The sequence below is a fragment of the Schistocerca cancellata genome, chromosome 10 (genome assembly GCF_023864275.1).
Source record: "Schistocerca cancellata isolate TAMUIC-IGC-003103 chromosome 10, iqSchCanc2.1, whole genome shotgun sequence".
Taxonomy (NCBI): Eukaryota; Metazoa; Arthropoda; class Insecta; order Orthoptera; family Acrididae; genus Schistocerca; species Schistocerca cancellata.
This window is the reverse complement of record NC_064635.1, coordinates 200038807-200052933: the sequence shown is the minus strand read 5'-3', so window position 1 is coordinate 200052933 and position 14127 is coordinate 200038807. Positions and strand designations below refer to the sequence as shown.

General features: G+C 47.4%; 1 protein-coding gene across 1 annotated transcript in view; it reads right to left on the bottom strand.

The window, feature by feature from the left end:
- LOC126106617 (speckle-type POZ protein-like B) overlaps positions 1-14127 on the bottom strand; it is a 74101-nt gene that overhangs the window by 22559 nt on the left and 37415 nt on the right. Inside the window, exon 2 of the mRNA XM_049912967.1 lies at positions 10446-11007. Within this exon, the coding sequence (XP_049768924.1) occupies positions 10446-11005 (560 nt within the window). The 5' untranslated portion in view covers positions 11006-11007. The remainder of the gene's footprint in view (positions 1-10445; positions 11008-14127) is intronic.

Sequence of the window (14127 nt, the reverse complement as noted above, 5' to 3'; positions counted from 1 at the left end):
ACAGGCGATGAAACATGCGTTCATCACTTCCAACCTGAAACAAAACGGCAATCAATGGAGTGGCGCCACACCCACTCCCCTACCAAGAAAAAGTTTAATGCCATACCCTCAGCCGGTAAAGTCATGGTTACAGTCTTCTGGGACGCTGAAGGGGTTATTCTGTTCGATGTCCTTCCCCACGGTCAAACGCTCAACTCTGAAGTGTATTGTGCTACTCTTCAGAAATTGAAGAAACGACTTCAGCGTGTTCGTAGGCACAAAAATCTGAACGAACTTCTCCTTCTTCATGACAACGCAAGACCTCACACAAGTCTTCGCACCCGAGAGGAGCTCACAAAACTTCAGTGGACTGTTCTTCCTCATGCACCCTACAGCCCCGATCTCGCACCGTCGGATTTCCATATGTTTGGCCCAATGAAGGACGCAATCCGTGGGAGGCACTACGCGGATGATGAAGAAGTTATTGATGCAGTACGACGTTGGCTCCGACATCGACCAGTTGAATGGTACCGTGCAGGCATACAGGCCCTCATTTCAAGGTGGCGTAAGGCCGTAGCATTGAATGGAGATTACGTTGAAAAATAGTGTTGTGTAGCTAAAAGATTGGGGAATAACCTGGTGTATTTCAATGCTGAATAAAACAACCCCTGTTTCAGAAAAAAAATGTGTTGCATTACTTATTGAACTGCCCTCGTACATCCTGCGCGAACGTGCCCAGGCTTGTTACAGGCGGCACAGGTTCGCGGTTGGTCGTCATAAATTACAATCCCTATATATCCGCAGACACTGATGTACGACGGGATGTGCTTTTGTAACTCTACTCGAAGCTGCCGTACTCCGTTTAGTACTGGGAATTTATGCGCGCTTGATCATTTCTCGGTAAAGTTGCTGAGCACTTTCCCGAAGGGTGAAATTACGGCATTCATTTGGTCTGTTGTAATCTCAGAAGGCAACTCGAAGATTCAAACTGTGCGAATGCCAAAACCAGCATGTGCAACGGTGACTTCACGAACGTTTCCATCTGAGTGCTTAAATTTCATGACACCTCCGGAAGACTCAACTACACTCCTGGAAATGGAAAAAAGAACACATTGACGCCGGTGTGTCAGACCCACCATACTTGCTCCGGACACTGCGAGAGGGCTGTACAAGCAATGATCACACGCACGGCACAGCGGACACACCAGGAACCGCGGTGTTGGCCGTCGAATGGCGCTAGCTGCGCAGCATTTGTGCACCGCCGCCGTCAGTGTCAGCCAGTTTGCCGTGGCATACGGAGCTCCATCGCAGTCTTTAACACTGGTAGCATGCCGCGACAGCGTGGACGTGAACCGTATGTGCAGTTGACGGACTTTGAGCGAGGGCGTATAGTGGGCATGCGGGAGGCCGGGTGGACGTACCGCCGAATTGCTCAACACGTGGGGCGTGAGGTCTTCACAGTACATCGATGTTGTCGCCAGTGGTCGCCGGAAGGTGCACGTGCCCGTCGACCTGGGACCGGACCGCAGCGACGCACGGATGCACGCCAAGACCGTAGGATCGTACGCAGTGCCGTAGGGGACCGCACCGCCATTTGCCAGCAAATTAGGGACACTGTTGCTCCTGGGGTATCGGCGAGGACCATTCGCAACCGTCTCCATGAAGCTGGGCTACGGTCCCGCACACCGTTAGGCCGTCTTCCGCTCACGCCCCAACATCGTGCAGCCCGCCTCCAGTGGTGTCGCGACAGGCGTGAATGGAGGGACGAATGGAGACGTGTCGTCTTCAGCGATGAGAGTCGCTTCTGCCTTGGTGCCAATGATGGTCGTATGCGTGTTTGGCGCCGTGCAGGTGAGCGCCACAATCAGGACTGCATACGACCGAGGCACACAGGGCCAACACCCGGCATCATGGTGTGGGGAGCGATCTCCTACACTGGCCGTACACCACTGGTGATCGTCGAGGGGACACTGAATAGTGCACGGTACATCCAAACCGTCATCGAACCCATCGTTCTACCATTCCTAGACCGGCAAGGGAACTTGCTGTTCCAACAGGACAATGCACGTGCGCATGTATCCCGTGCCACCCAACGTGCTCTAGAAGGTGTAAGTCAACTACCCTGGCCAGCAAGATCTCCGGATCTGTCCCCCATTGAGCATGTTTGGGACTGGATGAAGCGTCGTCTCACGCGGTCTGCACGTCCACCACGAACGCTGGTCCAACTGAGGCGCCAGGTGGAAATGGCATGGCAAGCCGTTCCACAGGACTACATCCAGCATCTCTACGATCGTCTCCATGGCAGAATAGCAGCCTGCATTGCTGCGAAAGGTGGATATACACTGTACTAGTGCCGACATTGTGCATGCTCTGTTGCCTGTGTCTATGTGCCTGTGGTTCTGTCAGTGTGATCATGTGATGTATCTGATCCCAGGAATGTGTCAATAAAGTTTCCCCTTCCTGGGACAATGAATTCACGGTGTTCTTATTTCAATTTCCAGGAGTGTATTTTCTCGCACAACTCGGAACTACGCATTTTAACAAACACGACACAAGCTACAATCGACAGGTGGATCCCGATTATATCATTAAAGGAGAGCTTCACATCTTCTTCTGACCAATTCTCTACTTCAAACGACTTAGGTCTGGCATATCGAGAGTCAAAGTGTTCGATAAACAGAGCTTTAAGCTGCAGCAAGCGCGAGACTTACCAGGCGGAAGCACAGACGGCGCAGCGCACGCCACACTACGTCCTACCTCCACGCCGTCCGCCGGCGAACTAGCTTCCTGAAGCACGACTCACGCCGCGTCCTCACAGCTTTACTTCCGCCAGTACCTCCTCTCCTACCTTCCAAACTTTACACAAGCTCTCCTGCGAACCCTGCAGAACTATCACTCCTCAAAGAAAGTATATTTCGGAGACATGGCTTAGCCACAGCCTGGGGGATGTTTCCAGAATGAGATTTTCACTCTGCAGCGGAGTGTGCGCTGACATGAAACTTCCTGGCAGATTAAAACTGTGTGCCGGACCGAGACTCGGACTCGGGACCTTTGCCTTTCGCGGGCAAGTGGTAGAGCACTTTCACTGGACAATAGCTGAGAAGAGGCGCTGTTGGTAGACCTTTGGTTCATTCAGGTGGTCAGGTGGTCAACAGTTGAACATCTATTCACTCAAAACCATCTCACGAGGTCTCGTTCCTACTATCATCTTCGGCCCATGGTGTGTCATAGTTGCCTTGGCACCAGTTTGCCACGCACGGTATATTTTAACCACGGTGGCATGTGAACAGTTTACTGAGTTACCCTTTTCGGAAATGCTTCCACCCATCTACCGAAAACTAACCATCGTGCCCTTTTGGACGTCAGATAAATCGCTCTGTTTTCACATTACGACAACAACTGCACTATTTTCCGCATCCCCCTGACATGCTTTATGTATCATCTACTGCTAGTGCTGCCAGATGCCATCAGTGAGTGTTTATTGCATGTTGACGTTGAGATAGGCAGTGGTGACATTGATGTGACTGGGCCATGTATGTTGTTGAGAAATGCGAAATATGGAACAACATCTTATGTCACATAAGGACTTTCGCAGTTCTCCCCTTCGTCCTCTTCCCGCTAAGGCAGTGTGACGCGATAGACGAGGAATTACGAGGGCCCGGATGTAGGGGGGGCAGGCGAGGGGGGCAAACTGGGGTATCACATTCTAAGTTTATTTCTGAACGAATCATAAGTTGATTTTTGAATCAGTGCATACGTGATGTCTCAGCCAGGTGAATACCCTTCGCCTCTAGAAATAAAAAACTTTCTCGCAGAGAAAAGAGTATGGGGCTGTACGAGCTGAGCCGAATAAAAATGGTTCAAATGGCTCTGAGCACTATGGGACTCAACTGCTGTGGTCATAAGTCCCCTCGAACTTAGAACTACTTAAACCTAACTAACCTACGGACAGCACACAACACCCAGCCATCACGAGGCAGAGAAAATCCCTGACCCCGCCGGGAATCGAACCCGCGAACCCGGGCGTGGGAAGCGAGAACGCTACCGCACGACTACGAGATGCGGGCTGAGCCGAATAAACACGAACGGGTGAATGTCAATCGCTCTTTCTTTATGCGGTTGATTAGGTGTGCGAGTGATCCGCGATGTTATAGCTATTAGCGAAATCCATGGATTCAGACTACCAGAGTGGAAAATGAACGACTAACAGGTAAGAAAGGTTACATTTTATCTTCTTGGTGTATCCAAAAAAACGAAATTTTGACAGAAAATTTTTGCCAGATGGCAACGCTACCCGGTTATCATCTGCTTTAAGTTCTGTTCTCGGAATAGTCCGGAAAACGCATTGTACGAGCATGGAATAACGCCTAACCGGAGTATAAACGCGGGATAAACGAACCTGTGGTTCTGGCAGGGTTAGTAAAGTTAATCCGAGAATAAATTTTGACAATGGCAGGAGTAGTTACAGAATTGACAAGATTGTTTGTTAGAAATGGGAAGGGGGGGAATTTTGTGGAAGAATATTAAGATTCCGAATTTATATAAAAAAAGTTTTACTACTACTTTTCGATCTCATGCTTGAGAAAGTGAGCGTCTGAATGAAACATGACACTATTTCCTAAGCTTTCTGGTTGTAGTAGGCATAATATGTAATTGAGATTGTTACTTCGTGAATTATCTTCTGTCGTGTTATTTATAACATAACATAACATAACATAACATAACATAAAATGACCATTTGTGCCAAAACACTTTCGCTTATTTGGCATTGATTACAACTGCTGCAATATTAGAAAGGCCTATTTCGTTTTACATGGTAGACAGTTAACATCGAGTATAGATTTAAGTGTCAGGAAGTCGTTTCCGAAGAAGTCGTTTCTGGAAGTATTTGTATGGAGTGTAGCCATGTATGGAAGTGAAACGTGGACGATATATAGTTTAGACAAGAAGAGAATAGAAGCTTCGAAAAGTGGTGCTACAGAAGAATGCTGAAGATTAGATGGGTAGATCACGTAACTAACGAGGAGATATTGAACAGAACTGGGGAGAAGAGAAATTTGTGGCACAACTTGACTAGAAGAAGGGATCGGTTGGTAGGACATATTTTGAGGCATCAAGGGATCACCAATTTAGTATTGGAGGGCAGCGTGGAGGGTAAAAATCGTAGAGGGAGACCAAGAGATGAATACATAAGGATGTAGCTTGCAGTAGGTACTGGAAGATGAAGAAACTTGCACAGGACAGAGTAGCATGGAAAGCTGCATCAAACCAGTCTCTGGACTGAAGACCACATCAACAACATGGTAGACAGTGACAAAATGTAATCAGATCGAGAAACCACACCAGTTTCGAGTACTATTCATATTGACAGCTTTTTCAGTATTATACAACAACATTTTTATTTTTCATGACGAAGTTTGATGAGGTAATAGATTCTTTCGCAGAAAGAAAAGCATGTCGTGAAATTTGTAGCAAGAGCAGAGAGAAAAGAATTCTGGGACCTAACGGTTGAGGAACTGCGTACTGCCTTGCTGGTCCCTTGTCTTTACGTGTTTTATGTTTCCTGTATTTAATTTTATGCCACACAAAAGAAAAAGTTCATAGGCAATAGGCATTAAGGATAGTAGGATGTCAAGCTGGCCGACTGGGAGGAGGAGAGGCACTATAGCACATTTTAATTTCCAGTGTCCTGAATACAAGCTTGATGGCTTCCATTACAAAATATACACGTTTGAATTCGAGCGAAATACAGTGAAGTGCGATAGAATAATGGTGTGTGAGGAGGCACGGCACTCCACTTTTGTACACTTATCACCAAATAACATGTCTTACATTTCCTCGAACGTGTATGTTTTACACGTCTTTCTATATTACGACATAACTGTCGTAAAGGAGTGTGACTATAATATAAGTTAAATGTAACTCTTCAGGCTTTCCCGGCGATCTAATGACATCATGGGTTGTCGGGTGTTCTGCCGGATATCAGCGTCGTACTTGCACGATATTTCGGTCACGTAGCTCGTGACCATCAGGTGCGACCTGAGACTGCTCCTCGAGTGGACCTGGTCCAGTATTTATGCCTATGGCCTTCCCCCTCCACCAACGGCTGCAGGCGCTTCCTCTGTGGTCCGCGCCCATTCCCTGCGACCTGATGGAGCGTTGCTGCTCCGTTTTCCGTCCGCTGCGGTTCTAGGTGTTCCCTCTGCGGTCCGCGCCCACCAAACCCGCTCCTGGGGGTTTCATCTACGGTCTGGGGTACCAAGCGTTCCCCCTGCGGTCCGCGCCCGCTCACCACGACCTGTTGGAGCGTTGCCGCGGACGGAAAACGGAGCAGCAACGCTCCAGCAGGTCGCAGGGAATGGGCGCGGACCACAGAGGAAGCGCCTGCAGCCGTTGGTGGAGGGGGAAGGCCATAGGCATAAATACTGGACCAGGTCCACTCGAGGAGCAGTCTCAGGTCGCACCTGATGAAGGCCACGAGCTACGTGACCGAAATATCGTGCAAGTACGACGCTGATATCCGGCAGAACACCCGACAACCCAAGATGTCATATAAGTTAAATGTTTATTTGACACTACAATAGTGAAATCATAGTCTCAGTACATAAATTTTTTTCTTAAAAAAATGGGGTTATGAACCGGTTTTCAACGAATTACGTCAGCATTTCTAAAAGTAAAACATCAGTTGGAGAATGTACAGGATGAATCACTAACTATTGCCAGCTAGAATAACTCCGAAAGTATGACAGTAGCTGAAAAGTTTGTGGGACAAATGTTGTATGTGACTACGGGGGCCATAATATGACGTTGGTTTTTTGTTGCTAGGTGGGGTCGCGTCAGAGATTTGTTTTTTAAATGGGATGCTATAGTTTGATTTTCTGATAGCGGCTAACGAGACGAATCCAATGATGTGTAACAGTAAGGTTTTTGAAGGTCAACGAAGGTCACGTCCATTTACAGAAGGTGTTCAAAGTGATGACCATTGGTATCAATGCAGTGCTGCAATCTTCTTATCATGGATTGAGTGGTATTCCTTTTCACTTCGGCACTTATCGAAGCACGTGCTCTGACAATTCTCTCTCGTGTATCGTGCAAATAGTAAATATTCGCCGAATACGGCATATCAATCTAACGAGTCACTGACATGTAAACACTTTCGACGGTTTCGCAATACAACACAAATAGTAACGGTACGATTAATATAGTCGAATCACACGAATGAGAATGATGTGTTCCTTCGAAGAACAAATCGATATGCTTCTCATTCACAGAGAAAGCCAACGAAATTCAGTGAGAGCTAGAGACTTCTACGCTGAAAGATATCCTCAACATACTCAACCTACAAGTCGTACATTTAAATACGTGTATGATAAATTGAGGAAAACTGAATCTTTAACGGATCAGAAACATATCTGGCAAAGGCAAGTTACTAACGCCGGCCGGAGTGGCCGTGCGGTTCTAGGCGCTACAGTCTGGAGCCGCGCGACCGCTACGGTAGCAGGTTCGAATCCTGCTTCGGGCATGGATGTGTGTGATGTCCTTAGGTTAGTTAGGTTTAAGTAGTTCTAAGTTCTAGGGGACTGAAGTCCCATAGTGCTCAGAGCCATTTGTACCAAAGTTACTAACGAGGAAACGGAAATTAGTACCTTTGCCACTGTGGTTCGAGATCCCTGTGTTAGTTCGCGTCAAATCGCAAGGGAATCTGGCATGCGCCAGAGTAGTGTTGTTCGTGTTCTGCATCGCCATAAGTATCATCCTTATCATATCAGTCTCCATCAAGAGTTAACTTGTACGGATTGTATGCGCCGCATTGAATTCTGCCGATGGGCTCAACTTCAGATGCAGAGGGGTGATACATTTCTTAATCTGATTTTATTTACTGACTAGGCTACATTCACGAACCATGGAAATGTTAATTTGCATAACACGCATTACTGAGCAACTGAAAATCCATGTTGGCTGCGCCAAGCTGCACACCAAAAACTGTGATCGTTGAATGTATGGTGTGAGATTCTGGAGGACAGAATTATAGGCCCCTGTTTCATCGAAGGAAATCTTAGTGGTAGGAAGCACACCATTCCTGCAAGAAACATTAGGTCTGTTATTGGAAGAAATACCTTTAGGAACAAGGAACAGAATGTAGTATCAATACGATGGGTACCCTGCACATTTTTCGCTGATGGCTAGAAATGAGTTTCAGAGACAATTCCCAAATCGTTGGATTGGACGCGGAGGAGATGTGTCATGGCCAGCTCGATAGCCAGACGTGACACCTCTGGATTTTTTCTTGTGGGGATTCGTAAAAGACATTATTTATTAAGACGTTCCAACTACACCTGAATATATGCAAGAGAGACTTGTCAGAGTACGTTCTTCGATAAGTGCCGATGTGATAAGGAATACCACTCAATTCATGATAAGAAGATTGCAGCACCGCTTTGATACTAAAGGTCATCACTTCGAACACCTTCTGTAAACGGACGTTCGTGCCACCTTATTGACCATCGTTGACCTTCAAAAACCTTACTGAAACTTCCTGGCAGATTAAAACTGTGTGCCCGACCGAGACTCGAACTCGGGTCCCGAGTTCGAGTCTCGGTCGGGCACACAGTTTTAATCTGCCAGGAAGTTTCATGTCAGCGCACACTCCGCTGCAGAGTGAAAATCTCATTCCCAAAGACCTTACTGTTTCACATCATTGAATTCGTCTCGATAGCCACTATGAGAAAATAATTACCAAACTATAGCAGCCCATTAAAAAAATTAAAAAAAGCAAGTGAATTTCGTATCTCTGACGCGACCCCATCTAGCAAAAAGAAAACTAATGTCATATTATGGCCCCCGTTGTCCCACAAACTTTTCGGCTCCTATCATACTTTCCGAGTTATTCTTGGTGGCAATAGTTAGTGACTCACCCAGTATAATGGGAATTGTGGCCATACATCTGACAACAATTACGAAAAATAATGAGACCAGACAATCGAGGGAAAGAGCATAACTAAGTAGCTGCAATTTATGCCCGTGCTTGCCCAACCATTCGTTCCATGTCCTAATGCAGAATAGATGAAAGCTACACCAGGGTAAAAATTAGCAGAGATTCTTGCAATGTGCCCAGCTGTGACACAACACTTGTATGGCTGATATAAATTCACAAGTGTATCAAATACAGCAAACTTCCATAGGGAAAGCAGTACATAATTTGGAAGCTTACTGTGCTTGATGATCTCACGATTTGTGAATTCATATCAGCTACACGATCGTCGTGTCACAGCAGGACAAATCCTTGGCAGATTTTACCTTGGTGTAGCTTTCATTTGCTCTACATTAGGACATGGAATGAACGGTTGGGTAGGCATGGGCATAGCTGGCAGCGACTTAGTTATGCCCTTTGCCTCAGTTGCCTTGTCTCATTATTTTTCGTAACTGTTGTCAGATGTATGGTCACAATTCCCATTATATATTCTCCAACTGATGTTTTACATTTATAAATGCTGACGTAGTTCGCTGAAACCGCTCCTTTTTTTAAGAAAAAAAAATTATGTACTGTGAATATGGCTTCACTATTGTAGTATCAAATAAACGTTTAAATTTTTGGGTCGACAGAAGCGTCCGATCCCACGCGACGGCTTTGACCCGTGACGTAAGGGTGTAGGTCGTGTGTGACGTCATGACGGCGCGGAGTTTGGTTTGAGTGTGGCTGTCTCCAGTTCTGTTTTATCTTATTTTGTTTACTTTTCTGATCTGTTCGTTCTATCTCGTGAGATTTTTTTTAAATTTAAAAACGCTTATTACTTATTTTAATTATCTGTTTCCTCCAATTTCTGTTTTAGTTTATTATATTTATCTTTCTGATCTGTTCGTTTTATCTCGTGAGATTTTTTTTTAAAAAGACAAATAACACTAATCAGCTACTGAAGCATCTTTATCGTCTATGGGTTGCAGGGGTTACGACCCCTGGGGAGGGAGGTGGGTGGGTATTCATGCATGGCTGTCTTCACTTAAACGTTGTAGCTACGCAAGGCGTCTAAATTTGTTTATATTTAGTTTGCCCCCCCCCCCCCCCCACCCAAAACAACCCATTTCCCGCGCTTGTCCCGTTAGTGTCATTAGGCTTCTTGTGGAAAGTGTGTGTGTTTGTGTTTTTGTTTCCGCCATATTTGTAACGTCATGGGTCAAAGCAGACGGGCGGGATCGGACGCTTCCGTATTTCCAAATTTTTTATATAAAACTCTTCAGAAATATGTGTGCTACAAAATTAACATATTTTTGAAAAATCGATATTTTAAAATTTTTACCGTCCTGTCTGAAACGCTAGAGGAGGAGGCGGGAGGGTGGGGGGGAGGGGGCGCCACTATCAAGTTTTGCCCCAGCTCGGAAACATCGTAGATCTGGGGCTGACGAACACCACACATGAGCAACAAGCAGAGTTCTTGCACGTCCACAGAGTAGAGTTGTAATACTCTGACCTGCTTTCCGTTTGTGCTGGGGCTGAAACCAGGCGCGAGACCTGCGAAAGGGCTTTGGGGTGGCTGTGCAGGGCGTCGCTCCAGCCGCGTGTGCCCATGACGCTGAGAGAGTGGCTCCTGATGAAGCTGACGACGGCCCGCCTCAGCTCTGGACAGCACCGCTCGACTGCCAGGACGGCGCTGTCTGCTGCATTCTCCACATTTAGGTCCCGGATCAGCTGCTGTTCGCACCGGTCCTTGAGAATCTGCAGGTCGTATTTGTCTGCCGCGATGAGCAGCTGTGGGGCCATCCTGACCAGCTCGGGCGCCTCGTCGGTGTAGATGAAGGTCAGCAGTTGGCGTAGGACGTCCTTCTCCGTGTCTGGGATCTCGAGGGAGGCTTCGCGCTGGTGGCGCCGCAGTATGGCAGCGAAGACAGGGCTCCGGGCGGACAGTATCAGCCTGTGCGCCTCGATTCTTGCCTCGCCGGCCACCAGGGTGACGTCAGAGTCGTAGCCGGACTCCAGCAGTGCTGCCAAGTCTCCCACCACAGTGCCGCTCCGTAGCTTTGACCCGGCCATCTCTGGAACCAAAGTCCAACGTCAGTCTTAGCCAGACTTCTGCAGTGCTGCGAAGTCTCCGACCACAGTGCCGCTCTGCAGCTTCGACCCGGCCATCTCTGGAACCAAACAACAACGTCAGAGTCATAGCCAGACTCCAGCAGTGCTGCGAAGTCTCCGACCACAGTGCCGCTCCGCAGCTTTGACCCGGCCATATCTGGAAACCAAAGTAGAACGTCAGAGTCATAGCCAGACTCCAGCAGTGCTGCGAAGTCTCCGACCACAGTGCCGCTTCGCAGCTTCCACCCGGCCATATCTGGAACCAAACGTCAGAGTCGTAGCCAGACTCCAGCAGTTTTGCGAAGTCTCCAACCACAGCGCCAATCTGCAGCTTCGAACCAACCATCTCTGGGACGAAAGTACAATGTCAGAGTCATAGCCAGACTCCAGCAGCGCTGCCAAGTCGCCCACCACAGTGCCGCTCCACAGCTTCGACCCGGCCATCTCTGGAATCAAAGTACAACATCAGAGTCATAGCTAGACTCCAGCAGTGCTGCGAAGTCGGCGACCACAGTGCCCCTCCGCAGCTTTGACCCAGCCATCTGTGTAACCAAAGTACAACGACAGTCAGTCCAACTACCAATGATTCACACTAGCAAGGGAAGTGGTTGACCTTGAATGCTGAGAACTGCATAAAAGTGTGCTTAGAATATGCAGTAAAGCGACAATTATCTGAAGTTCTATTCGCTCACCCCCCAAGTAGTCTACAGTACGAGCTGCACACACTAAGTAATGCAAGACTTTCTTTTTCTGGAAGCTTATTGACTTTACTGGTTGGTTGGTTGATTCGGGGGAGGGACCAAATAACGAGGTCATCGGTCTCATTGAATTAGGGAAGGACTGGGAAGGGGCCGGCCGCGGTGGTCGTGTGGTTCTAGGCGCTACAGTCCTGAACCACGGGGCTGCTACGGTCGCAGGTTCGAATCCTGCCTCGGGCATGGATGTGTGTGGTGTCCTTAGGTTAGTTAGGTTTAAGTAGTTCTAAGTTCTAGGGGACTGATGACCTAAGATGTCAAGTCCCATAGTGCTCAGGGCCATTTGAACCATTTGACTGGGAAGGAAGTCGGCCATGCCCTTTCAGAGGAACCATCGTGGCATTGGTCCGAAGCGATTTAGGAGAACCACAGAAAACCTAAATCAGGATTACTGGGTGTGAGTTTGAACCTCTGTCCTCCGGAATGCGAGCCTAGTGCGCTAACCACTGCGCCATTTGGTTTTATTGAGGATTCCAAGCCGACCGATGTGGCCGAGCGGTTCTAGGCGCTTCAGTCGGGAACCGCGCGACCGCTACGGTCGCAAGTTCGAATCCTGCCTTGGGCATGGGTGTGTGTGATGTCCTTAGGTTAGTTAGGTTTAAGTAGTTCTAAGTTCTAGGGGACTGATGACCTCAGCAGTTAAGTCCCATAGTGCTCAGAGCCATTTGAACCGTTTTTGAGGATTCCAAAATACCACATTATTCCCCACTATTTTAGCTACAAAAGTATATTTTTTAACATATTCAGCATTCAATGTGACGACCTTACACCTTGGTGGAAGTCCTGTATACCTGCATATTACCACTTGAAACACCCCCGTTTTGTCCTTCATTGGAGTTTGTGTGATTTACCAAGGCCGGCAAACAGTTAATTATTATGATTATATGAGTGTGTGCTTAATGGATGAAAGGCTATCGGTTTTTCTGCTGTGGTTTCAGGGGTATTTCAACCGAGTACAGCTGTTCTGAGACGGAATAGTTAATGATTGAAAGTTTGTCTATTATTAAAGACCACAAAGGTTGCGATGTACTAACTGATATGTATTTTCTACTAACAAGCAAGAACTCAGGCAGTTGCTACCTTCACCTTACACGTGTAATTACGGTTATATCTTTTATTGGTTGCTGATTTTAAGTACTTCGTCACACGCAATGATGATGGTTGAAATTCACAACAATCCTCACTGCAATCCATGGTTGTTGCTGGACGACACGGTTGACGCGAAACACGTAATTCGGCACTTGTCACTTTGGGTTTTATATCACTCGTGAACCGGTATCGATGATGGTCAATCCCACGACGATCTGGGAGACGCGCTCATTTGTCATACTCCGGTGAATTTACCGTTTACTACTCACTCGAACACCATTCTTGCCCGTCTCTCAGTACTGCTGCTCACTCGACACTCGTCTCACTGCCTCCCGCTACGCTCGACAATCGACTCCTGTCTGCTACCGACCCGAGTGTCGGATACTGATATCTGTTCGTGGGATCACGGATCCCTTACACACTCTGCTTATCGACATCGGATGCTACACTTTGCTGCATCAGAAACCTCCCCATCATCCACGTACTGCTTCCCACAGAGTCCAGCCTTTTGCAGGGCAGACAGGGGTCGGAAGATGCGAGATCCGGGCTATAGGGTGGATGAGAAGAACAGCCCAATGAAGTTCTGTGAGCTCCTCTCGGGTGTGCAGGCCTGCACGACGCTCTGCAATGTCAGCGGAAAGAGCAATATGTTTGCATTTTTGTGGCGACGAATACGCTGAAGTAGTGTCTGCACATTACAGCACTGCTGGAGTCACGCCTGTGTGCAGCAGGCCAGCACACTGGAGATCTCGCTGTGACTTGTTGCGAGATGACAGACTCCTTGCCCAACGACTCGTCGTGCTTTTATTGACTGCTATTTCTTTGTAGACATTGTTCAAGCGCCTTTGAATGTCTGAAATGCTCTGGTTTTTCCTCCAAAAGAAAGTGACAATTCTCTGCTTGGAAACGCTTCTCTGTTACAGACGCCATTTTGAAGGCTACATACAGCGCCTGCACCAATCGGAGTTTCACTAAACTATAGGGGCCAAAGCGGGAATATTTCACGATGTATCACAACAAGTTCTACATTTTTCAAACGAAACTGTCTGAGAAAAAAATACGTTGCATTACTTTTTAATGGCCCCTCATAGTAACTGTTTGTGCTATGTTATGATCACCACCAACGACTTTGCCGCGTAGAGTAAACTTGCGATATAAAATGCCTAATCATAAACGTGTTCTCGTTTCTACGAGAAATGCATTTGAGATTGATGAAAGGTCAGAGGAAGGTGAATCTGC